Source organism: Argentina silus, assembly GCF_951799395.1.
Source record: "Argentina silus genome assembly, chromosome: 6".
NCBI lineage: Eukaryota > Metazoa > Chordata > Actinopteri > Argentiniformes > Argentinidae > Argentina > Argentina silus.
This window is the reverse complement of record NC_139660.1, coordinates 23,834,955-23,860,568: the sequence shown is the minus strand read 5'-3', so window position 1 is coordinate 23,860,568 and position 25,614 is coordinate 23,834,955. Positions and strand designations below refer to the sequence as shown.

The 25,614-nt window shown below is 39.6% G+C and overlaps 3 protein-coding genes across 4 annotated transcripts in view; 2 read left to right on the top strand and 1 right to left on the bottom strand.

Annotated features, from left to right (window-relative positions):
- The window catches only part of reps2 (RALBP1 associated Eps domain containing 2), a 34,066-nt gene extending 21,771 nt beyond the window's left edge, over window positions 1–12,295 (bottom strand). For both annotated transcript variants that reach the window (XR_014554272.1, XM_083672099.1), the window contains exons 1-4: window positions 12,042–12,295; window positions 2,035–2,158; window positions 880–1,061; window positions 516–624 (exon numbers count right to left, since the gene is read on the bottom strand). Coding sequence is in view for 1 of the 2 variants with exons in the window: in XM_083672099.1 (XP_083528225.1) it covers window positions 516–624; window positions 880–1,061; window positions 2,035–2,158; window positions 12,042–12,221 (595 nt within the window). In the remaining variant the exon portion in view is untranslated. The remainder of the gene's footprint in view (window positions 1–515; window positions 625–879; window positions 1,062–2,034; window positions 2,159–12,041) is intronic.
- Window positions 12,296–14,578: 2,283 nt separating this feature from the next.
- cltrn (collectrin, amino acid transport regulator) lies at window positions 14,579–19,649 on the top strand (the record flags this gene model as incomplete). The annotated part of the gene is made up of 6 exons (XM_083672397.1): window positions 14,579–14,642; window positions 15,369–15,427; window positions 16,222–16,307; window positions 16,510–16,626; window positions 19,044–19,238; window positions 19,385–19,649. 6 exons carry the CDS (start codon window positions 14,579–14,581, stop codon window positions 19,515–19,517), a joined length of 654 nt encoding a protein of 217 aa, XP_083528523.1. The 3' UTR covers window positions 19,518–19,649.
- Window positions 19,650–21,894: 2,245 nt separating this feature from the next.
- mdp1 (magnesium dependent phosphatase 1) lies at window positions 21,895–24,923 on the top strand. The gene is made up of 6 exons (XM_083671137.1): window positions 21,895–22,051; window positions 22,305–22,368; window positions 23,502–23,609; window positions 23,734–23,841; window positions 24,151–24,236; window positions 24,536–24,923. Exons 1-6 carry the CDS (start codon window positions 22,018–22,020, stop codon window positions 24,622–24,624), a joined length of 489 nt encoding a protein of 162 aa, XP_083527263.1. The 5' UTR covers window positions 21,895–22,017; the 3' UTR covers window positions 24,625–24,923.
- Window positions 24,924–25,614: the final 691 nt, after the last annotated feature.

Below are 25,614 nucleotides of genomic sequence, written 5' to 3'. Positions count from 1 at the left end.
ACATTATTATACTATTTTGGCACTAAAACATTGGTCTGCCTTATTAGAATTAGAATCTTAATCCAAAAAAATAAAGATGTTTTTAAACAGTTGTTTTTAAACATTTTTGTTTTAAAATCAAAAATATATTATATTCAACATTGTTGTATTTTATCATGTATGGTGCATAACAAATTACATATTACAAATTACATAACAAATTATATAATGAAGACAGTGTTGACAGTGTTATGCTGGATTAGAAAATATATATGTAATATATATAAAGATATTTAGTATGGCTGTACTGAGACATAATCCTGCACACTCAGGCTACTCAATTACAATCCTCAATCCAGCTAAATTGTGGACCTGTTTGAGTATTACAAACTGAACCAAAAATATCCCCAAAAACATCTCCAAATCACTGATTGGAGCATTGAACCCATACCAATTTGGACACCACATGAATCAGAATGAGTGTTCATCTGTACAGTACATATACAGTATATGTAGATGATAGGTAGTTGCCTTACCCACTTGTGTATCTGTTCCATTCCTCTGCATGGTGTAGGGGTAGTGGCGATAGGCTGAGGGAGAATGAGGTGGAGAGCTACAGGGTGAGCATGGAGGAGACCAAGGTTCCTGCTGACACAAACACAGTGGATCAGTAATCAGTCAAACAGAGCCTTAAGACAAATGGCTGATTATACCTGATAAGGCAACGGCTGAAGACTCTAGAGGGCAGTTTCCTGGACACAGATTACACACAATCTGTCACACTGCCATTGGAAAATCTCCATTGAAGATGCTTTTTAGTCTAGGATTAAGTTTAATCTCTGATATGTCCAGGTAACCAGTCCTACTGTATGAAATCTAGGCTTGTTGTGCCATAGTCACCTTCTTCTCCACATTGCCCTCTGGGGGCCTGAAGGCGCTCCTGTCCGCAGCTGGAGTCCATGATGGGACAGACACAGACGCTGTTGGTCCACATGGCTGGCCCAGAGTGTCAATACTCTGAGGGTGGCTCAGGTACCGCTCAGCTTCAGTCTTCATCCCAATAAACCTTGGTACAGGTAGATCTAGTATGGACACATGGGAAAAAGCCAAAGGCCAGTGACTAGTAGCCAGGTTAAAAACCAAACCAACTCATAATGGAGAAAACACTGGTTTAGCCTTTAACACCAGGTAAAGGATAAGCTTGCATAGTGCTTAGTAGGAGTCCACAATGCTCTCTAAAAATCAAAGATTGTAAAAATAGTGATTTGTAATTGTATTAATGTGCTCAGATAAAAAGGTGCAGAGTGATATGCAAAAATGGTTTTCAGTCAGACAACCATCATCAGTGCCAAGTAGCCTAACATCACTTGTTTACTTATTGCTTATTAGAATATCAAATCCAACTCCACAATTTATGTTATTCACCAGTGTCCTTGTAAAGTAGTATGGACGTCTCCAACACACACACCAAACACAGTGGATGTTGTAGTATACAGTGTTGAACTCCACTTTCCATTGGAATGTCACTAAACTACATTTTGTTGTGTCAACTTCAGAGACAGACAACTTTTACTGTCACAAGAGCAAGCATCCTCCAACCCCGCCACCTTCCTTGTTTAGGACAAGGCACGTGCACAAAGAGAGGGAGTGTGTCATCAGACAAATCTGATCAAAGGCTTCCTGATCAAAAGTAAGTTCAACTTTGGCATACATGGGGTTGCCCTGAAGGTGTTAATCTTGAGCTTCTTACTGTGACAGATACCAGACGCTAAAATGGCCTGCTCTGCTGATCCAACCAAACATCAGACATGAAACCGTTGTTAAACTGATGTTTCGTCATTGCAAGGGGAGAAAGGGTGTGATATTTCTTTCGACACATTTCGTGAATTTGCAATTAGGACAGAGTAAGTAAGAGCTGATTCTCACTTAGCCCTTTCTCCCACGCGACTCGCCTTTCATCCAGATTAGACCAAATCCAGGCATGTTCAGATAAGCCCATGATCCCTTTTTGCTCTCACAAGATGCTCTCGGGGCCGGGGCAGCAAGCAGACTTACCAGCCGTGACACTGTCGAGGCGGACGGGCAGGCCAGATTGTGCCGCGGCCAGAAGCTTTAGAGCTACGTAGAACTGCCTGGTGCCAAAGTAGCCCAGCCTCTTTGCACCGCACACCTCAGTGACCTGCAAGGAGAGCAATAGTCACAATCAGAGCCATACCTATACAATATATTTTAATGAATATGTGTCACTGGTTCATACAATGAACATGACTGGACATGACTCTTCCAAAGAGATTATTTGGAAGATGATGGCATCAACATTCTTGTTTTTATATATATTTATTAGTAGGCTTGCTTCAGCAATCCAAACTATTGTTATTGCTCATACTTATTGTTCTTCGTAACCAACCTTCCCTTGAGCCACTCCACTGAACTACCCCAGGCTTATCCTATCTATCTATCTAACACTCTCACTTTCTTTCAACTACCCAGTAAACATGTCCCATCGCATGTGGACTGTTTCGCCCCAAGATTAACAAGTTTAAGTTTAAGTTTTCAAGTTAAATATTTAAAGTCAATATTTAGTCATTTACTTGTATTTTGCCCAAAGGTTAGGTTTGCCAGGTAAATATTACAGATCATAATTGAACCCTGAACTGACTGTGGACGTTTCACCCCAAGGTTAACAAAGTTTTCAAGCTAAATATTTAAAGTCAATATTTAGTCGACAGCTTAATTGACAGCTTCAACTGCTGCCTGTCCCCAACAATGATGAGTGTGAGTGTCTCCAGTTGTGTTTACCTAGGCCTACATTCTGCAATCGCAGTATGGACTTTCATAGTGTATATATGAACAATGATGTAAATAGTGGGCTTGCTTCAGCAAGTTCAACTATTGTTATGGCACATACAGTGCCTTCGGAAAGTATTCAGACCCTTTCACTTTTTCCACATTTTGTTGTGTTATAGACTCAATTTAAAATGGATTAAATTATTTGCCATCAATCCACACACTATTTGCCATCAATCCACACAATTAATTAAGACATTAATTCTAAAATTACATGAACTATTACCCTTGCATTAAGATGGACTCACTGCATTTTAGCTCATTTTAAGAGTGTCATAGCAAAGGGTCTGAATACTTATGTACATGAGGTATTTCTGTATTTCAGTTTTAATAAATTTACTGACATTTCAAAAAACCTGTTTTCGCTTTGTCATTCTGGGGTATTGTGTGTGGATTGATGGCAAATTATTTTAATTTAATCCATTTAAATTGAGTCTATAACACAACAAAATGTGGAAATAGTGAGAGGTCTGAATATTTTCCGAAGGCACTGTACTTAGTCTTATTAGAGGGCTTGCTTCAGCAAGTACAACTAATGTTATTGCTCATATTTATTAGTAGGCTTGCTTCAGCAAATCCAACTATTGTTTTTGTTCATACTTTTTCTTATTAGTGGGCTTGCTTCAGGAAGTCCAACTATTGTTATTGTTCATACTTATTCTTATTAGTGAGCTTGCTTCAGCAAGTCCAACTATTCTTCTTTGACATACATATTATTATTATTGTTATTGTTATTATTATTATTATTATTATTATTCCAATTCTTCCCCCTGCTGCTACAACTTTTAAGCTATTCACACTAATCTTACCCCTGGCTCATCCTATCAGTCTATCTATCTAGCATTCCATCCATCCAACCAACCAATCAAACCATCTCTATCTAACTTTATCTGCTACCATAATAAGACTATCTCAAAGTTTCTTCTGCAACTTATTTTTCTCGTTTTTTATTTTATACAATGGACACAATACAAACAACACACCAAACATTGTATTTTAGTTAAGAGTACTGTACATTATAACTGAAACAAACTTTTTGGGAACAACAAACAAAATACTGTACTGAAGTCACAATTCACTGCAAAAAAGTAGTCATACATTTGTTAGTCAAAGTTCAGTAAAATTCTGTGTTATTATAGCATCATGACAAGGTCATACACTGACTTAATCAGCAGAAGAGATATGCAGGAGACACACAGCACGACAGGAACTGTTTATCTGGAAACAAAGCCACTTTGATTGAGGAAAGATGGCTGTTTTAGATGAGAAGGATAAAGAAGATTATGATTATCTAGGACAGTCAAGGAGAAATCCCCCCAACACATGGGAAATGGAAGACTACTGCTTTGAAGAAGAAGAAAAAAAGGGCATGATCAGTAAGACTCATTCTGAATAGATTCTAATGATCGAAACCTGAATTGAATGAAGTCACACATGAGCACCAAGTCACTTCCCTGGTCTAGTCTGTGACTATGCAGGCAGGTGGTGATCAGAACTGGCCTCCTCATGCCTAAAAGAAGAAGGCCTATAGCAAAAAGCACAGATGGCATGGATATGAAATGCATTTGTTGTGGCACATTTAGGCTCTTTAATCCACCAGTAACACACAAATGACCCCTGGATATCTGAAATCCCTCTGTGTCACCCAGAAATGAGCTCTAGTGTTCATGCTACTGAAATGGGCTTCTAAGAATCCCAAATTGCACACCTACGACTCAACAACAAACTAATAGCAAGTGACAAAATGATGTGACTTCAAGCCCTGTTGTTCAGGTATGAGTTTTCCTCCACTATAAACACTCATTGCTTATGATTATGAGCAACAGATTTGTCCTTAATCTACAGAAGAACAACAGTTGGACAACAATAGTTCTCTCATTTAGGCAAAACCAAGGATTAGATTTTGGACTTTAATCCCCCGGATTCTAACAACCAGTGAATGACAGAATATAAGAGAGATTCTTAGAATCGCAACCATGACGGTGTTCAGTCTTTGTCATCCTGCTTCAGAAAGTACTGGACCCATAGAGATGGAACACTGTTCAATATGGCCCTGGCCCTTATAGACAATATAATTAATGATCAATACTGTTACATGAGCAGCAAAGCTCAAGCAGTATGGTGTTCTTTGAAAACTGCTTTGGCAGATACAGCAATACGAAAACAACCAGTCAATTTCAACCCATGTTTTTATATATATAACCTTTACTTAAGCAGGGAAGTCACATTGAGACCAATGTCTCTTTCTTAAGTGAGCCCTGCATACACACAGTTTACAACCATACATCATACAAAATTCCAACATTTTAAAACACAATCAAGAGAAACAATCACATTTTTCATCAAAGAGGTATGAAGCATGGCGTTAGTTCAGGTGGGGTGAACGGTGCAGGTGTCTGTTAGGTGACAAGACAGCTGGTGCACTGGTTTTGAGAGTACGTTTTGTGTGGTAGTCCCACCCACCACCCCCAGCCTCCACCCACTCGGTCGCTCTGTATGTAGCCTACCTATGGGGGGTTTGATAGTCATGGGCTCCCTGCCATATTGTACACTATGTTGTGGTTGTTTAACTTCAGTCAGGGAGCTCTACAGAGCAGAGCAACTATATAGCAACTTACTATTTTGTAGATTGTTCCAGCAGTGGTGCACCCTAAGAATGAGTTTGATAACTTATGTTCTCACACAATCCCACAATGATCATACAATGAAGGTTGATTGCACAATCCGCTTTCTGCTGTTCAGGGAAATGCAAGATCTATTCCTATAAAAGAAGCACATATTCAATTTTATCTTTTTAACAAGCTCCTCCGTATGTCAACTCTTTGTAGACACAGGGAGAATGTGGGCACCACCCAATGTACAAATGCATAAATCATCAGATTTTTCTGTGATTTGGAAAATAATATATACTTGTTTTTTCCAGCATTTCAACAAATGCTTTCTGTAGCTCAGAAAGAGCCTGGTCAATTGTGGGGGCAATAGCATATACAACAGTCATCGGCATACAAGTGCAGGTTACAATTATTTACAGATAACACAATATTGTTAATGTAAATAGTAAAAAGAACTGGACCAAGAATCATTCCTTGCGGGACACCTTTTGTTATATCCAGTACTTTGGAAAGGCAAGATAGCTTGGATATTGAGTGGTAGTTATCTAGGTTGGAGGTCAGCACTTTTATGGAGAGGGAGCACATGGGCTGCCTTCTAAACCTTGGGGATAGCACCCGAGATAATAGTCAGATTAAAAATATATGTCAATCAGGGAAAGCTGCATTAGGCCTGAATCAAGCAGAATAGCCCTAATGGACTTCACAGCAATTTTAAGCAGGGCATCTAGTACATCACAGTAGACAATTGTTAAAATAAAAACAAGGACTCAGGAGAGAAGGACTCAGTCGTTGACTGAGCTCCCATCGAGCCAACTGAAGGGTGGGAGACCGAAGTGCATGTCGTCTCAGAATCAATGTCCTGTAGCAACTAATAATGTAATAACTGCCAATAATGTAATGCCTGTTAATAATGTAATACATTTTGCATTTAACATCTCATACAAACCGAGAATGTAATAACTTGTAATAAGTTGTTCTTATGTCATTACATTATTAGCTGAATCCAACACCAAGTCTGATCACCAGCATTGAGGTTGTTACCTACTACTTGTTACTTTTTTCAACAATAACAAATTAATTTACTTATTACTCCCTGGGAAAAGTAATGTGCTACACTACTCAAAGCAATGGGACTACTGCACTTCCATGCTGACAAAGTCAAAGTTTTCATCTCCCTCACTAAATCAGTAAGTAGTTGTGTGTGTGCATGTGTGCGTATGTGCAGGAACTAGGTGAGAGGACAAAAACTATTTGAATCTGGGGTGGGGGAGATTTCTAAAATATTGCCCCAACAGATGGGGAATAATAACCACAAATATTTATTTGGATCAATAACTGTAACAGGAAAGGAATGATCAAAACAATGAACAAAATTAACCACCTATTTCTTTGATCAGTAACTAATATTATTCCTCAAATTGGAACAGCAACTCTGTTATTTTACTTGTTACTGCAAAAAGTACTATTATTACTGTAACGCGTTACCCCCATCACTGGTATCACGCACGCACGCACGCACGCACTCACTCACTCACTCACTCACACACTCACACACTCACACACAATCATAGGGTCAATCATAGGGCCCACCACTGAGTCAGTTTGAGGGTCAGTCATAGATTCAGCCGAAGGTCTAGCTTCTGTACCATGTTCAGAGCCTGGCTCAGCTTCAGTAGGTGTCTTAACTGGTATCATAAATGACAGCCTTTCACTCTCACTGACTAGGACATCAAGACTAAGACAGTGTTCCCCTTGCAACACCAAGAGTTGGCACAACAAGAAACTGAACATTATCCATTTGGCAGGCTCTTTCAAGAGTTTTATGGTCACCATATAAGCAGTGTTGTGCCATACTTTGTAAATAGTCTCTCCATGTCCCCGACACGTATTCAGAGAGCGGCATCCCGCCCATTGCATGGAGGTGATGAGTTAAATCAGTCACGACTTCCTGTCTTAGGGATGTTAGGGACGGAACATTCCAGTAGTGGCCAGTTGGTCAGCCATGGCAGCAAACTGACATCTTGGGCTGGGTCTAAACCTATCCTCAGATCACATGACTCAAATGACTTCAATCTCTCCTCATGGGAAGAGGGTAAAGGGAATAAGAGAGGATGGTCGGAGAACTAGCACATGCTAGCCGTGTGTATGTGTGCCTGTGTAGAGTTAGTGTGTGTGTGTGTGTGTGTGTGTGTGTGTGTGTGTATGTGTGTGCCTGTGTAAAGTTAGTGTGTGTGTGGACACTCATTGGCTAAGATTAGGATTGGTGCTATATAGTTCAATAGCTTGTTGATGGCTAGCAGGGGATTCTTCAAAGAAAGTGTTACTATTACGTTGGCAGTTATTACATTATTAGTGGCTACAGATCCTTTGCTCAAGACTAGCTTGTGTGTTTGGAAATAATAGTGGGGAGGGGGGGTGGCCAGAGGGGGCCGTGGGCTGTCACATCAGATGGGGGGAAACCTTACCCTCTCCTTGTGGCAACAGAGGATTAGATTAGGATTAAACTAACACAGATAAGAGAGCCTTTTGTCAAAAACAAACAAAGAGTCCAAGAATTTAAATCTGGTTTGGGGCCGAATCAAGGAGACACCTCCTACTCAAACTAACATCATTCCTTCCGAGACATGCACAAAGTGATGAGAATCACATGGACGTGAAAGGATTAGAGAGGAGGGGAACATTTGCTGGTATGTGTAGAAGGAGAAATGAGAGGGTGCAAATGACAGAAGTGTGACAGCAGTGTGACAGTTAATACCCATTGTCTAATGAGGCTGTGTGTGTGTGGTGTGTGTGTGTGTGTGTGTGTGTGTGTGTGTGTGTGTGTGTGTGTGTGTGTGTGTGTGTGTGTGTGTGTGGAGGGGGGCGTTCAGAAGATCCCTTTAGTCAACTATTAGACGGCATTCTTCTCATTTGACTACAAGAGGTTCCTCTGAGGCCAGTCAGCAGACAAAGGCTATCCTATTGTAGTGATTGTTAATGTAGGAGACCTTGGGCAGGCAAACAAGAGAAGGAGATAGTCAGGACAGGCACATGTTGTTTTAAGAATGGAAGGAAAACAATGCCAAACACTGTATTCATATTCACGCTGACCACATACAGTATCATTCCAAAGTTATTTATCATTCATACTGTGGCATAGAAATATCAAGATTAACACTAATGCTATTATTAATAGGACTGCTTGTGACTTGCGGTCAAAGTGATTGGATATCAGACAAGATTTGCTCAAAGTGCTGCAGTGAATTAAAGATTCAAGTCTTAATTCACTCACTGCTTGCATTCCCCATTCTCCCCATGATGTCGCTCTATCAATAGAGTATGAGAGCACTGATTAACTGAGATGCTTAACAATTCAATATTCATATATTAACAATAACAATGCATATTCAATATAACAATGACAGAATTTATGAAACGGAAAAGTACTTTGTACCTGTAAACAGGAACAAATAATAAATATTGTAGCCACTGCGTTCATGCCATCTCGGAAACTCAGAACTTCCGAGTTCAAATTCATGTAAGTTATTTGCGTAGAGCTTTCTCTAGGTTGATTCTGACTATCTAGTGGGAAACTCGGGTATTGTCTTTCAACAAGAACTTTCCAAGTTGGAAATGTCTAAGTTTCCTCGTTCTGATAGATGGCATGTGACACCATTACTGAGCCCTGGAGACATGTCACATCATCAAGCAGTGTTGGGATCAAGGTGTGTTCAGTCGGTTACAGCACCCTGCTGGTGGGCCACACCCTGTCCTGTTCAGTCAGACAGGTTCCTCAACACCATCCACCCAGATACATCCGCCTTTCAGGTTCAAGTACCTAAGCATGACACCACAGACTGGAAGATATGCTCGGCTCTCAAGCCTTCTTTGGCAAATCAGCAGAGAAGTCTCACAGATGTTGGACATGCGGAAAGCCTACAGCACAAACACATGGGCTGATAAAAGTACATGGGAAAACTCTCACTGAGTTCTGCCACTTCACAGTCAACGCATATTGGAACTACAACACACATTTTAGAGGGCTCTGTTGACAGAGGACCACTTTATAAACAATACTCAAGGTTATCATGTGATGTTTCACACTAAAACTAAATGGTTCAGTGAAATGTTTTTCCGGTTCAACATTCTCCCCAGCTCAGATTCTGGGATATTTCTGCATGACCAGATCGCTTCGCTATAAGCCCCCACAATCAGTCACACAGAATTGATTTCAGTGCAGAATAAACGGGTGGGAATGAGTGTCAGTGCGGGCATTGGCACAGGGCCATCTTGGCTTCACCGAGCGTAGTGACAGTCCTGACGGACAGAGAGCACGCTGGCCTCTGGTCCACATGACTGTATTGGAAGTCTCTCACTTACACCCTAAACACTAGAATGCCAACAAATGATGACATTCAACTCAAAATAACATCAATAAAAGTAACTTATACGGTTCTAATAATGCTTTCCGAGAGTAGCCAGACCTCCTGGCCAGGCAACAGATATGATCAACTATTTATATTTTCTCATAAGCTTTTCACCATCAACATATTACGATAGAGTTCCATATTTGAGTGGCCAGGAGTGGGGGGTTGTGCTGAGAGAGAGGCAGCTTATAGCATTCTCTATATAAGATTACCAAGTCTCTTCTGAAAGGCATTCAGGAGAGTCAACAACAGGTGCCAGAGATGAATGGTGGTTTTATCTCTTGGACTTGGAACCCAGACAGGAATGGACATCCATCCTCTGCATTTAATTTCAGAGAGAGACCGTTCAAGGACATTTCACACTGACAGAGATGGAGGAGAGTGAGAGTGGATACATTCCTGGAGCACAATGTCTACTCTGTATCAGTAAGATCTTTAGAAACAGGAAACAAATGTTAATACAGGCCTACATTTAAAATAGACAATCCCGTCAGTCAGAGTAGATATAGAATATGGATAAATGATTGCTCTGAGACATAAAGAAACTTCATTGATAAATGTAGCACTTTAGCAGTACTTTTATCTACATTCATTCCATGCAAGCCATACACTGTAATAGGCTAATCAAAAAACAAAGAGACTGTTTTCAAAATCCTCTCATATGATTATGTGACTGACATGAAATGGCCCAGGTCAGTGTTGTGACGCTGCAGGCATCCGGCAGCAGCCCCAGTGTGAAGAGAGGGCTATGTGTCAGTCAGCCACCATGCTACTACGGCAGGCCGCCAGGACCAGTCCGGATGGGGAGGAAACAGCTCTGGGCCAAACTTCCTGACACCACACAGAGACACAATAGGTCGCTATCGCTGGGACGACTCCCCGCGGGATGTTGTGTGGTGTGAATGGGATCACTACCTGCTGTGTTGCTCATGTGGAAAAACCCAATCATATCTGTGTATTTTCTGTTTTAAAGACTTTGTGTTTACTGTTTCTCTTTCCGTTTTTTTCAGGTTAGGTGAGGTGTTGAAGTACCGTAAATAATAAACAAATACAAAATATGATGGTATGATGGCTGTCATAGGCTACTATGCTTCTATATGCTGTTGTTGGCCCTTCACCAGTACTTTTTTTTCATTTTTCATTCTGTTGATTTCAGATGTCGCAGTAAAATCCCATTATCCCATCATGAAATCAAGCCAACTGCAGGCTAACAGGCTACCAACTACCTATCAGATCCCTGCAGGATATGAATGAGCATTCTCTTTCTTGTCCATTGTTTGGTCATTTCTGAGATGCATCAACTTCCTAGATCTTGGAATATGACTATGCCTGTGTCCATCACAGAGTCCTGCATTTTGGTCAATAGAAGCCTCAGCTAGTGAGCCCTTATCAGAGAGAGAGAGAGAGAGAGAGAGAGAGAGAGAGTGAGAGAGAGAGAGAGAGAGAGTGAGAGAGAGAGAGAGAGAGAGAGAGAGAGAGAGAGAGAGAGAGAGAGAGAGTTGGGCACCCTTCCTGTCATCTGTGCGGTTCACAGGGTCAAACACACAGCTGTTGTCCTCTGGTTCTGGATCATGGCATTAAACTTAGATAGATAACATAATGGTCCACCATGCAAGTCATTGAGAACCTTCCATGCGCTTTTCTGAGAAAACCCGGTACATTAGCAAAAAAAGAGTGATCAGGGGAAGCAGAAATTGCATTTCAAATGGCATATATGAAATAATACAATAGGTTGCTGATGCTGTATGTAGCCCTAATTGTTCTCCAATGTAGTATTTTGAAAGTTTGAAGGGATGGCCTGTCAAGCATGACAATACTAATGATCTACTCCTTACTATCCAATAATTCAGACAAGGGCTTTATAACATTTGAATAACCTGAATCTAATGTAGCAGATCACATAAGAAGATTCAATAATTCATATAGGCATAGGAGGATGGGTCATTTCATTACACCCAACAGTCCATCGTCAATCAGCAAATAATATGGTAATACATTTAGTTGACACATTATACCCCCTATAGCAATGTAATTCATGTAATATTATCAAACCATTACGCGACCACCCCAATCATTCACTGAAATTGCAGTGTCGCGCCTTGCCAAGACTGACCGCTGCGGTGCCCGTCCATCCACCGCAGTTCTTACGCGGCAGGTAAATGACATGTGAGCGAACAGGCGAACTATCCATACTTACTTGATGAAGGGTTTCGGGAGGCAGCTGAGACGCCCTGAATAGCTCTCCGACTTTGCTCGCCGATAGTTTCCCTGAGCTGTCAGCTTGGCACAGAGTATGCAGACCTGAGTAACATCTTTGTTCGTTCTCATTTAGGGAAATGAAACTCCCTCCAGTCGCCGGGCCAGATTCCTGATCCATTCCTGGACGGACACATGGACAAACAAATGCCTGTCCTGTTCTCAAACGGCCAGATTCCTCCACATACCGATTTGAGCTTATTCCACTGGTTGGCTAAAGGGCTTAGTGAGAGGAGGTTGAATACGAGCACGTTCTCTCTGTTAAAAGACTGACTGGTCTTACTATTGTGTGTTGAACGCACGGAAGCCGCTTGGGGGCGCTAAAGGAGCAGAAAAAATGACTTCGACTCAAAAGTCCACTGATTATTTGATTTAAATGCGGCAGTTAATAGGGGGCCATACATAACTCACTGGCCACTGTAAAGTGTCCGCAGTAAAGTCCACACTTTTGAGACACATGTTTCTGAGACACATCTCGTTTTGCTGAGACCTTTCATATTTAGAATTTAAGGACATCTACATCAAGTAGTCCTATAAATGACTGTAACAGATCGTAACATTTGTTGAAATGTTAATGTTTAGTCATTGCATATAATGATGACTTATACTACCACATAATTATGATTTCTTATCTATAATCCACATTTTGCTTGTACCATGCTTGCTGGATACTGTGTGAGTCCTTATTGTGGTACAATTTAAGATATTAAGATTGTATGCACATCTACTGCCATCTTGTGTCAGGAAAAACCCTGAACCAATAAAGATTCAGATCAGACAAATTATGTTTCTGATAAGAGGATATGACCTGAACACAGATATACATATTGTAAACAAATGACTGGTGTGAGCCTTTATTTTCTTCTACTCATGATTCTTCTTTACGATCACAAACTCCATTATGTCAAATTATAATATATATGCCATTTAGCTGACACTTTTATCCAAAGTGATTTACATTGCATACATTTCAGTATATATGGTCCCAGCAGGAATCAAACCCACAACCTAAGCGTTGTTAGCACCATGCTCTACCAACTGAGCCACAGAGGACCACCAAATTATAAATTAACAAATGTATATTAAATCTGGAATCTATATCTGGTTGAATATAAATCTGGTCCGTTCATGATTTACATCGCCCTGTTACATAAGGTTAGAGTAACTCTGTACATGGTGAAAGACACAGTCAATCAATGTGTCATTTCCTTAATTCTTCCACCATATCCTGCTCATATCAGTCAGACCTAGTTTCAGGTTTGAGAGGGGAGAGGCGTTCATCTGGTTATATGTCTCAATAAAATTATTAGAGTCTCATTTCCTGTTGGGTGTTGCCTGTCCTTTGGGAAAAAATGCTCTCACATTTTATGAGAGGAAAATATCATTTACCGGCAGTGAGCATATTTGTGTCATGTTGCACAATCAAACAAGGAAGCTAAACCTTGAGGCTGAACTTCATTCATGCTGTTATGTCTTTCCTTCTTTGTAAATAGTTTTGAGATAAATTAATTCTGTATGGAAAATAAACACATTGTTTTTAAAGTCGGTTGTCAGCAAGAGATCCCCAGCAGGCAGATCGAGTCTTGCCTACAGGTAAACCCATGTTCCCATAAAAAATCAATGATTGAAGTTTACAAAACATGTCACTGGTGAAAAATGTACAACATGATAAGCAACTCGTTCAAGGAAGCGTAGAGGGTTAATCATGACAACTTGTCTGGATAGCCTGAGATGTATGGAGCTACAGTATAGTACATCTTTGGTATAGGTCCTTTCCAAAGACAGAAACTGCCGTTCATACAAAATCTATTAACTATTAGCAGTCATAAATACAGTGTCAGCTCTCTTCCTCACTGACAGTGGTTAACCTGTTCACACTGTGGGGCGTAAGTCCAGCATATCAGCTCTCCAGGTTGGGCAAAAACACAAATGTTGAGTTTATAACCACAAAAAGTGTTACAAGGATATGTCACAGTAGTTTCAATCATAGTCAATTTGTATGTGTCTCGCGAACGATATAGAGACCCTTGGTTATTAGTATAACAATAAGGAAAACAACTATTGATAGCAGCAGGGGTTGCTACTGCGACTGAAAACCTGGCAAGGCAAACAGAATGGTGACCACTGGGTAAACAGTAGCAGCATGAGTCTGTGTGTTTGTCTCCAGGTCTGCATCTCACACTTTCAACTTTATCAGAGCACTCAGAGGCTTGGACAAACAGTAGTGCTTTCACTGCTATGCACACATGACTGTTTCCATATAATGTTGCTCTTAGTGCATTCTGTACTGTTTGTGACGACTGTCAGGGCTGTTCACTTTTTTCTAAAGGTGGGAAGGGAAGGTTGTAGGCTGTCATAGTTTAACCATTAAACCGTTGTGACTATTTGAATTCCTGTGTTGACCTCTGGTCCCCCAACCACTTTGACTAAGGCGTTCCTGCAGATTTGGTGTCATTTAATTTGTGACTCTCAGAGGTGATGATACCGCTCGTGTTCCTGCTCTGCCTGGCTCCAGCCCTGGCACAACAACTCTGCCACTCTGGTAAACCACCCCCAGTGGATGGGTTATATTCACATGTTGCTTGTTTGTACATGTTTGAATGGATTTGTGTTTGGGTTTCACTCTAAAGTTGATTCATATTTCATTCCCTATAGTTGTAAGTTATTATCATACCTACAGTATATACAGTATATTGTGAAAGCGTTTTGTTTTTTGTTGTTGTTGCTAATTTGCAGAATATACAGTTTTGACGCAGGGGAAAAGTCTCATCAGAGGTTTCTTGAGGAAGTTAATGGTTACTGTACTTTGTTTAATGATTGGATCGTTGTATTGAGGGAAATTAAGGTGTTCTGTTTTCTCTCTGTTGGCATTGTACTTGTAAAGAGTAATTGCGAGGATTTCGATTCAAACATTAAATTTCATACACAGATGTAATACAAACATAAAAAGCATTCATTACATCAAAGCAGTGATTATGTAATGGGACAAAGGGGAGTACATACAGCACTGAACAGATTGTTCTTTATTAGTTCAATATGAAGGACACTTTGGAAGAAAAGTCTGATGAGCAGGGTGTCCTTTTATAGTTTCATTGTTGTCATGCGTTTACTATTTGTATAATTTGTATCAACCCATGTCCATACATCAGTGACCTATAAAAAACAATATGTGTTCTTCTATGCATAATGTTTCAGGATGGATCCAGGTGTTTGTTTGAGAGGAGGGGAGAGAAACACTATTTAATTATAACTCATACTCTCTTTGTAGGTGTTTTAGATGGCTACAAAGTACGACTCAGCATCAAGACTGCTTTGGGAGATGATGCTGTAAGTACTGTGTTGTTTACTGAAGCTGCAGCATGTTAATGAAATGTTCTCTCAGATCATAAATGTTTCAGTATTATCAACATCATTAAAGGGGCAATCTGGGATTTAAACAGCAACAAAGTGGTCACTCTGCCACTTGTTTTGGTAAACAGCTGAGGGTTGGGGCTGGAGAAATGTAACCACTCTCAAATGAAAAGACAGAGCTATGGATACAAGAACTGACCATCCATGAGATCAACATTATAGTTTTAACCATGGTTTAAAGCTATCAAGTGTTTGTTTACAATTACATTGTTAACAAACAATGGAGTAAAAAAAGCTTACAATGGGTAGGACAGTTGCACTTCGCTCATGAGGCATTTATATATTAAATTCTTCAAGATTCAATGGCTATATAGTTGGACTTTTGGACTTTTAATTTAAAAGTCCAACAATTGATGTACCAAGATTGTCTCTTTAATGCTTCTACTATATCTCATTGTTATCAGTCAGACATCGTTTCCTCGTTTCAATAAAATGATTAGAGTGTCATTTTCTGTTGGGTGTTGCCTGTTCTTTTGAAAACAGAAATGTCCATAAATGGACGTACAGTACCAATCCCAGATTGTCTCTTTAAGTTTTGTAATCATTGAATGAGTTATTCATTAAGAACTCTTTGTTCAATATCAGATTAATATATCATGTTGTCATATATATGTATGTTATGCTTCCCAAGTGGAACATAAACAACAACAAACTAAGAAAAGACATATGTGAAGTGATGTTGTAATAGGTTGTGTTGGTTTCTATTGCAGTATGAATGGAACGAAAGTGAAATGTTCCTGTTCCGTGCTACTATGGCCTTTGCCATGAGGAGATACTTCAATTCGGAATCTTTCAAGTAAGAAAAACGTCTTTACATTAGTTTGGTTTGAGGCTTACAGTTTCAACTTGATTCCAGGCTTGTGTTTGCACATGGAGGCAACTATATGGTTCATTTTTCACACATCAGTTGTTCTCTGAGAGATACTGTATATGATTGTCCATTCAGCCAATAATATTGTCTCCGATGTGTTGTGTAATGTTGATGACATATTTTCCAGTGTCTCCAGCGTTGTGGTGTGTGATGAGACTCAAAGAGTGTCATTCTGGTTTGTGGTGACATCACCTGATGATGCTACCACGCTTGTTGAAAAGGCAGATGTGGAGAGGGCTGTGAGGTAATGATCTGCAATCACATTTCCACCACTAAATGTATGTACACAGTAAGAAAGGGGACTAAAACTGATATACAGTGCTGCTTGAAAGTTTGTGAACCCTACAGGGATGGTCATTATTTTTGTATAAAATATTAAAATTAAGTTATAAAATCTTTATCCCAATTCATAATAAATGCATTGGTGGTTTATTTAACAAAAACTCAGATTTCATGTGTGCAAAAATATGTGAACCTCTTCAGTCAATAGCTTGTGGCGCCTCCATTAGCAGCGATAACTGAGCAAACATCTCGTATAGCCACTAATCAGTGTCTGACATCTGTTTTGAGGGATTTTTGCCCACTCCTCCTTACAGAACTCAGCCAACTGAGTAAGGTTTGAGGGGTGTCTGGCATGAACTGCCCGCTTCAGGTCCTGCCACAGCATCTCGATTGGATGTTGGTCAGGACTTTGACTTGGCCATTTCCAAAACACAAATCTTCTTTTTCCTGAGCCATTCTTTGGTAGATTTGCTTGAATGCTTTGGGTCGTTGTCTTGTTGGAAGACACATTTTCGGCTCAGCTTTAGCTCCTTGACTGATGGCTTGATGTTCTGTTCAAGAATCTCCTGGTATATGGAGAAAAAGCAGCCCCAGATCTTGACATTTCAACCACCATGCTTGACTGTTGGGATAAGGTTCTTTTGCTGGTAGGCAGTTTTGGGTTTTGACCAAACATAGCGGTTTTGATTGTGACCAAAAAGGCAAAGTTAAAATGGGCAGTTTGGTTCTTTTTTGACAGCAGAGGCTTATTCTTAGCAACCTCCCCATGAATGCCATTTCGATTCAGTGTTCTTCTTATTGTTGAAGCATGCACAGTTATGGTAAATTTAAAGATAATATAAGGGTTGTAATCCCACACCTAGGGGAAAAGGTCACAAGGACACCAGATGGTCCTGGAACATCTCAGAAGGGGTGAGATCAGATAAGTGGGGGTTGACTAGAGGGTATGAACACAATGGAGTACAATAGATCAAAGCTGCAGAAACAGGATAGATGAGTAATAAACACAGTTGTAAACAGCCAGGACAGGTGGCTTTTGTAAACAGCCTAGGTCAATTGACCTCTCCACAGACTGACCGACGCCACGTCAGGTGGGCGTCGGTCAATCTGTGGAGAGATCAATTGACCTGTAAAGTCTCTGAATGAATCAACAGCTCTGGGTAATGGTATTTTATTTCAAAATACTATGACTTAAATTCTACTACACAGTTACCTGAGATGCAGCAAGGGAGATCTGCAAATCTGTAGATGTTATGTTTGGGTTGGCTTTTACCTGATTTATTATTTTTCTTGTGGCCCTTGGGGATATTTTGGAAGGGCGTCCACTTCTAGGCTGAGTTGCCATCATGTTAAATAGTCTCCATTTGTAAATGATTTGCCTCACAGTAGATTGATGGAGCTAAAATCTTGTTGAGACGATTTTATAGCCTTCTCCAGACTGATGTGCTCTCACTACCCTCTTCCTGATGTCCTCTCATATCTCCTTTCCTCTCAGCATGGTGTGTTTTGCATTCACCTGTATGAGTAACACAAAACTGACCAGGTTTCTCATCTCTATTTATCAGAGTCCCGCCCAAACTCTTTCCTAAAGATCTCTCCTTTGATTGGTTCATTTGGTACCCAATGATTTACCCACCTGATTCTACTTACCTACTTACCAATGCAACTTGGGGTTCACTTATTTTTGCACCTGCACTAATTTCTTTATAATTTTGTTTTTGTACTACACACATGATTTCCTCTAAACCAACATATGGAATTGGTAAATATAAACCTGTTATGTCAGATAAAAAAGTCTGGTTCTGATTAAATAAAGATTTCATGGTAAAACCTAAAAGAATCTATAATTGCACAAGGGGTTCATACTTTCAAGCAGCACTGCAAGTATATACAGTAGTTGGTAAATGTACCTTAAATGAAAACAATTAACTCTTACTGTAGTAAACCCACTGTAAATCAGATTGCACATGGAAATACATAATAACACTCCCTGAAAGAGTGTCTTTTGGAAGGTAATTGAACTTTGGACCCACTCAAGTGCAAGTACTATAATCAAAAGACCTGTGGTCTAAAGGAATTTCACCAGTTAAAGTTATGCAAGAAATGTGTTCTTACATTATCTATCATCGAAAAATGAGCACAGTTTGTTATAGCAAATTTGATACCATTCTCTCACTAAATATATTAGTACAGAAATAGTATTCAATGTAACAAATGCAAGGGGTTTTGAGAAAGTTTCCGCAGATGAGTAGGCTTTGAGCTCAGTGACCAACAGTAAATACACAGCGTAGCATACTATATGTGCTTGTGTGTTGACATGTATAATATGTGTGATATAATGCACATTCTGGGTCTAAAACACACTTCTATGTACAACAGGATGTCAAGGCATCGCATCAACAATGCTTTTCTGCTGACTGATCGGACCATGGAGTTCCTGGGCATCTACCCCACACTGGCAGCGCCAGTGAACCCAGACACTCCGCCTTGGCTCATCGTGTTTGGAGTGGTCATAGGGGCAGTGTTCATTGGCATCATCGCCCTGCTGGTCTCATCTGTCGTCCAAAGGAGACGGTGAGTCGATCCTTTGTGTCAAAGGATGTATGTCAAAGTATATAATCATGATCAAAGTATAATAATCATGATGCATAGGATTATTGATTATTGATTTATGATGATATGGTTATTATTACTATTGTTCCTGGTTCATATCAATATAGCAAGAATGATAAGATGACAGAGGAGGAACAAGATGAAGAGAAGGTAGTGGACGGCCTTGGAGGTGAGAACTTCAACCTGGACGGTGTTTATAACAGAAGTTTCACGGATGACGATCGATTCACAAAGTTGTAAAGGCTTTCATTAAAGACGCTGCCGAGCAAACAAGAGGAGAAACGAGACGTTAAAAAAACACTACACAGGGATGCAGCGTGTGTTTAGAATTTGAACCTGCAGATTTTGTACAGATTTTGAAGAAAGTACAATCTATGCTTTGTTTACCTAGCCTCTTTCACCAACTGCTAACTTTAGCATTTTATATCCCCAAAAGTCAATGTACCCTAAATTAGCATGTTTGAAATGTCATGCTCGAATCATCCCAAATTCTCTGAAAAAACTTAATTTAACGTATTCTGATTTAGGCATGACATTTCAGACATGCTAATAAGGGTACATTGACATCCATGTGTTTTTTTAGACAGTGCTAATATTAGCAGAATTTGCCAGTGGCTACATAAACAAAACCAAAGAGTGGTTGGCAACTTGTTTTGCATGTGGGACAGAATAGGAATCTACACAAAAGATACTCTAATTTGAAACATGGAACATCAATAATACTAACCCTAAAATGTAGAGTTGATAATGTCTTTAATGAAGTTAGATTTGGATTTCTCTGCATTTGAGCTGAATTTATACAGCATGAGCTGTTTTCAGAACCATGTTTGAAGTCAGTGAGGCCCAATTTCATAATTGTACATTTGTCCCAAATTTGATCATATTCAAAAAGTTGCATGTCCTGCAGATTTACTTAGTGAAAATATGTTATCTCTCTGGCAGTTAGTAAATGGAAGATAAATCAGTACCCATTTGTACACCTTTGATTGGGCAGGATGCCTCAAAATTAAAGATGAGGGGTCCTTTCATTTACTTTAGGATGTATTGTATGTATGGCTTAGATTACAAGTGAATGTATTCAGGAAAGCATATGCAAACTGAAGGGATGGCATCTGGTCATTAAATAAAACCAATAATGTGAATATCACCATTTTAAATGGGGAAAAACTGTCAGATTACAAAACCATTCCATAAGCAGTGACCATGTTCATGAAAATCTGAAATTCTGAGCATTTCTACTCAACAATCACAAATCTGAATATATGACAATCAATATTTATAACAGAGAGACACAGATCAACAAATGTATGTGAGAAGGGGGAACTGATTGATTCAATGTCTCTGGTAGCTGCATCTAGTGAGTAACCATCTATTAAACCTTTTTACTGCTTTATTTTCCACAATGAGAAGCTGAACTGCTCTATAAAAGTGATCTGCGTGGGTTGTAACATTGTAACATTATTTTCTAGCATGTTTCTAGTGACTGTCTGAAAGAGAGAAAAAAATGTCCATCAGAGTGAGTCAGAGGAAATAAAACATGTTTTAATGACACGTTGCAACAGCCAAGATCGTAGCAAATCAGCTGTAAATGTTATAAAGATTGGTATGACATGCAGTTGTGATTAAAGCAAGTTAAAGTATATGAAGAACTCCTTCTTTATTCAGCAACGCCACATGTATTGAACATTAACACATGACATTCAATGCCTACAAAAACACACTATGACTTTGCAAAATGTCCTCAATGAGAGAAATATGGGGAGGGAATATTAGTGTAGTGATTTCCCAAGACGCATTATGTACCATACAGCAGAACCTGTAATTAACTGTCTTATAATGATGTGCTCCATGTGCTGATCCTGTTGTACAGGATAAACAGGCACTTTACCAGTTCCAGCACCAGGTTTCTATGGATGGAACTACTTCTGTCTGGTATCCTTCTTCTCATTCTGTCTCTGTGTTCTCCACGCTTCTCAGATTATTTATTTTTTTGGTTGTTGGTAGATATCCATGTGGAGCCACCATTTCACAAACAAAGAGTAAGGGTTCCTCCATGTCAATCCTGTTTAATTATTATCAAATGTGGTATCATCACAAAAGAAGCTGTCAACCAGTTCAAGTGTGGTACTTAAGCACGTTTGATCTTTCACTTGAAAGGACATAACATTGGCAAGTTCCAGTGATTTTTTTTTACTGCTAATGTTCACTGACTGCAGTATGCTTTTGTAATTGGCAAAATAGTAGGCATTCCTGTATGCTGTTCTGTGTATGCAAGGGTGTTGTTTTGAGAGTTTTGGCCATTCAAATACCATAGATGATTCCAATCCGATGACCTGTCTATCAATCAATTCTGTACATTTTGAACATGATGTCCCTTGTGTGTTGTTAGATCTTGAAGAAAATGGCTATTATAAAGGTTTGGCTAGGGCTTTGTAGACAACCTGCTTGGTTTACTAAGCCTAAATGCGCTGGGGCTTGCCTTAGGCTACCTGTTATGTACTTGTACAGAGCGTTCACAGTAACTGATGTCCTGTGGTAAAACCGAGTGAGAGGCGAGCCCTGCTGGCTGATAAGTGTATTACATCTACGGTACTTCCTTATCTACCAATCACATGATCACAACACGGAAAGACATTGACAGCAGCTAGCTTTGAAGAATCGAAGTTGAATCGTCTTATCTTTCTTGAAGACAAGTTGTTGACCACATGTTTAGCTTGGCTCAGTAAACAACTACCTCGCCATGTCTAAACCAAAATGTGTTGTTTTTGACCTGGGTACGTTGTTGAAGCCTAGTCGTTAGCTCGCTAGCTAACTCCTATCCACACATGATGGTGTATGATGATAGTTGTGTTCTGTACCTTATAAGCGACCTTATATTTTTCCCCAAACATTGTCTATATCAATGACAGGTAACTTATCTATTGCCATTGTAATGATCAGCTCAATCAGTTATAGCTTTATCAGTTGTATGCTACTACTTCTGCCTGATATCCTTTTCATTCTGTCTCTGTTCTCTACCGTTCTCAGATTATACTCTTTGGCCCTTTTGGGTAGATACCCATGTGGATCCACCATTTAACAAAAACAAAAGGTAAGGGTTCCTCTATGTCCATTTTTTTCAAAATGGATGTTAGTATCCATTTCCTATGAACTTGCCATGTCCCCACACTTGTGCTACCTGCCTGATTTCCAATGTTGATTCAGGGCCAACATTCTGAGAGCCCCGTTGTTACTGCAACTGCTATGGAATTTTCAGAACTCTTGAATAATACATACATACCCTATATATCTAATCTTCTCTTTTTCCAACATTATACTGTATCTGTCTATCCTTTCAACTACCTAGCCATCATTCTTTCTTCATTTCACCAGTCACTACTGCTTCACTCAGTATAACCCATACTGATTACCCTCTTAATTGTATTGATCTAACCAACCATCCTTAACTTGTTACTATTTGCTACCACAATACCTCTCATGTAGTCAGTCTGTCTGTCTGCCTGCCTGCCTGCCTGTCTGTCTGTCCACACCAATTTAACTTTAAAACATGCAAAGACCTCTAACTCACGTCATTTATATTTTTCAAACTCATTCTACTTTTGAAACTATTGAAACTTAAAAGGGCCCATTTTAACATGGTTAAATGGAAGGTCTATGAAAACCAAAAGAAGACATTTTTGAACCACCACTGCTCTTACACCTTCACACCAATCCAACTGTAAAATGGGCAGACAAAAAGTGATCAACCTTGATAAAAGCTCTCTGATACCCAATACACTTTTTAAACTATTAAGCCTTTTGCAAATCCAAAACCTTTCATCCAGTTAACATGGTGGAATGTTGATTTAGGCCAACATTCTGAGAGGCCCTTTGTTACTGCAACTGCTATGGACCTTTCAGGACTCAGCATGAGACCATCCTACATTCAACTTCCCATCCTTTCTTCTATCTATCTATCTATCTATCTATCTATCTATGTATCTATCTATCTATCTATCTATCTTATATACATCTAACCTTCTCTCATATATATTACCCTTTAACCATCCATCTGTCCATCCAATATCTCACATTCTTTAAACTACTCAGCTAATATTTCCATCTGTTTTTCACAGTTAACCATCTTTAAACTTCTCCCATGACCAAAATAACACTGCAAGCCCACAAAGTTTCTTCTGGAGGTTCTTTTTCTAGTTCATATCTCTCATATCTCTATTTCTCCAGGGGAAATGTGGTGGATTCACGTGGGGAAAAGATTTCTCTGTTCCCAGGCACTGTGGAGGTGCTGACCTCTCTGCATAGCCAAGGGTTCCAGATTGGGGTGGCATCACGGTCAGTACACACACACATTTATCACATTTTCTTTTCTTTCCATATCTCATTATGAATGAATGAATGAATAAATGATTGTCTTAAACAATAAAACATGTTTGCAATATGTTCATGTATTTCTCAGCACAGGGGAGGTGGATGGGGCCAATCAGCTCTTGTCCCTCTTCGATCTCAACCAATATATTTCCTTCAAGGAAATCTATCCAGGTTCGAAGGTCACTCACTTTAATAAGTAAGCATCTGGTCATCAAATAACAGTATTCTGCCACTAGGGCTTCTGTATTGAACACAGTTGCAAAAAAGGTGATGAAGGTGTGTGTGTGTGTGTGTGTGTGTGTGTACTGTCTACTGTCTACTGTCTGTACTGTATGTGTGTTTATGGTGTGTGTTTACTAGTGTACCGTGTGTGTGTGTGTGTGTGTGTGTGTGTGTGTGTGTGTGTGTGTGTGTGTGTGTGTGTGTGTGTGTGTGTGTGTGTGTGTGTGTGTGTGACTGCCCGTGTGTTTGTTTGATGTGGATCTGTCATTGTGTTCTTGTTCAGGCTACAGGCAGACACCGGGTTCCAGTTCAGTGAGATGATGTTCTTTGATGATGAACAGAGAAACATCAGCGATATCAGTAAACTAGGTACCTGGTATTACTCTCAGCCTCAGTACAGTATGTCAACTCTCAAACCAACGTCCCTAAAACCAATTACTCTGTTATTTACCTTCATTCATTAATTCATTATTATGTATGTGTAACTGAACGTGCAAGATATTGATGATCTATCCTATACTGTTTGGGAGATTAACACAAATATATCGTATTTGTATAATGTGTAATCTGTTGTGCCAGAGGATATATTTTCTCACAAATGTTGTTTTGAAGTGTAAGAGAGAGGAAGTTCCTCTGCTTCAACTGACCCTGGATCTCTGCTTCCTCAGGTGTGCACTGTGTTCTGGTACGCAATGGAGTGACGATGAAATTAGTTAATGATGAGCTTTTTCACTTTCCCAACGCCGGCACGCATTAGGACTGATTTGATGCACGCATGCAGTACACATATTTGACCTCTGGGGGCAGCGTCATACCACGTTGAATCCTGGGTTGTACAGAAACCTCAGCACTTCAACTTCACTCTTCATCCTCAATGTAAAAGCACAGAGGAATGGTTCTCTCCGTGATTTGAAATGGGCATTAACAGAGTAATGTTGTTTCAGAGTGGCCATTAACCTGCCCCATTTGCCTGGCAACCCAGGGCCTTGCCATATTAGTGTGATACCTATGGAAATGAAGTACTGGAATACATTATCTGTCTTGGTTAATGTTGTCTGGAATTTCCAAGTAAGACACAGCTATATTGTTAAATTATGTAAAAGATATGTATTTATTATAAAAGTATTTTTTTGAAGTATGTGGCCTGTCTCGTGTCCTGTCTTGACTATATGTTTTAGTCCAATTTATTCCCGAAGAGCTATATTTAATGATGGTTATCATTATACATTAGCCTCATATTTTGTAATGTGTTTCGTATTTTGATGTTAATACTCAAGTCATCCTTTCTCCTGTCATAGGAGGCCTATCTAATTAATCAGGCGTAGAGAGTCCATTTACTTTTTTACTTCTTCTCTCCCTCTATTTTTCTTTCTTCATTAAAAAACAATTTCACCACGCCTAATTTTTCTCCCCAAAGCGCTAACGATTTGCTGTCAAAATCGTTGTGGACAAATTGAAATGCCACTCAGATGGTTGATTAAGATTTCATTTCCCCTAAGTGAGTAAACAACCAGCCTGAGTACAACAAACCATTGGCCAATGCCCCAAAGTTTGTTATATTGTTTTCATCATACTATAATCGAAAATAATGTTATCATTCTAATAGCTCATTCCAAAAGTATAATGAGTTATGTTGTAGCCACAGTAGTAGAAATGAGCCAGACAGCATTTGCAGACCCCAATCGTCATATCTGGAGGGAGCATTTTCATTGACTGTCGTATGTGTAGTAAAGTTATGAACTGATGA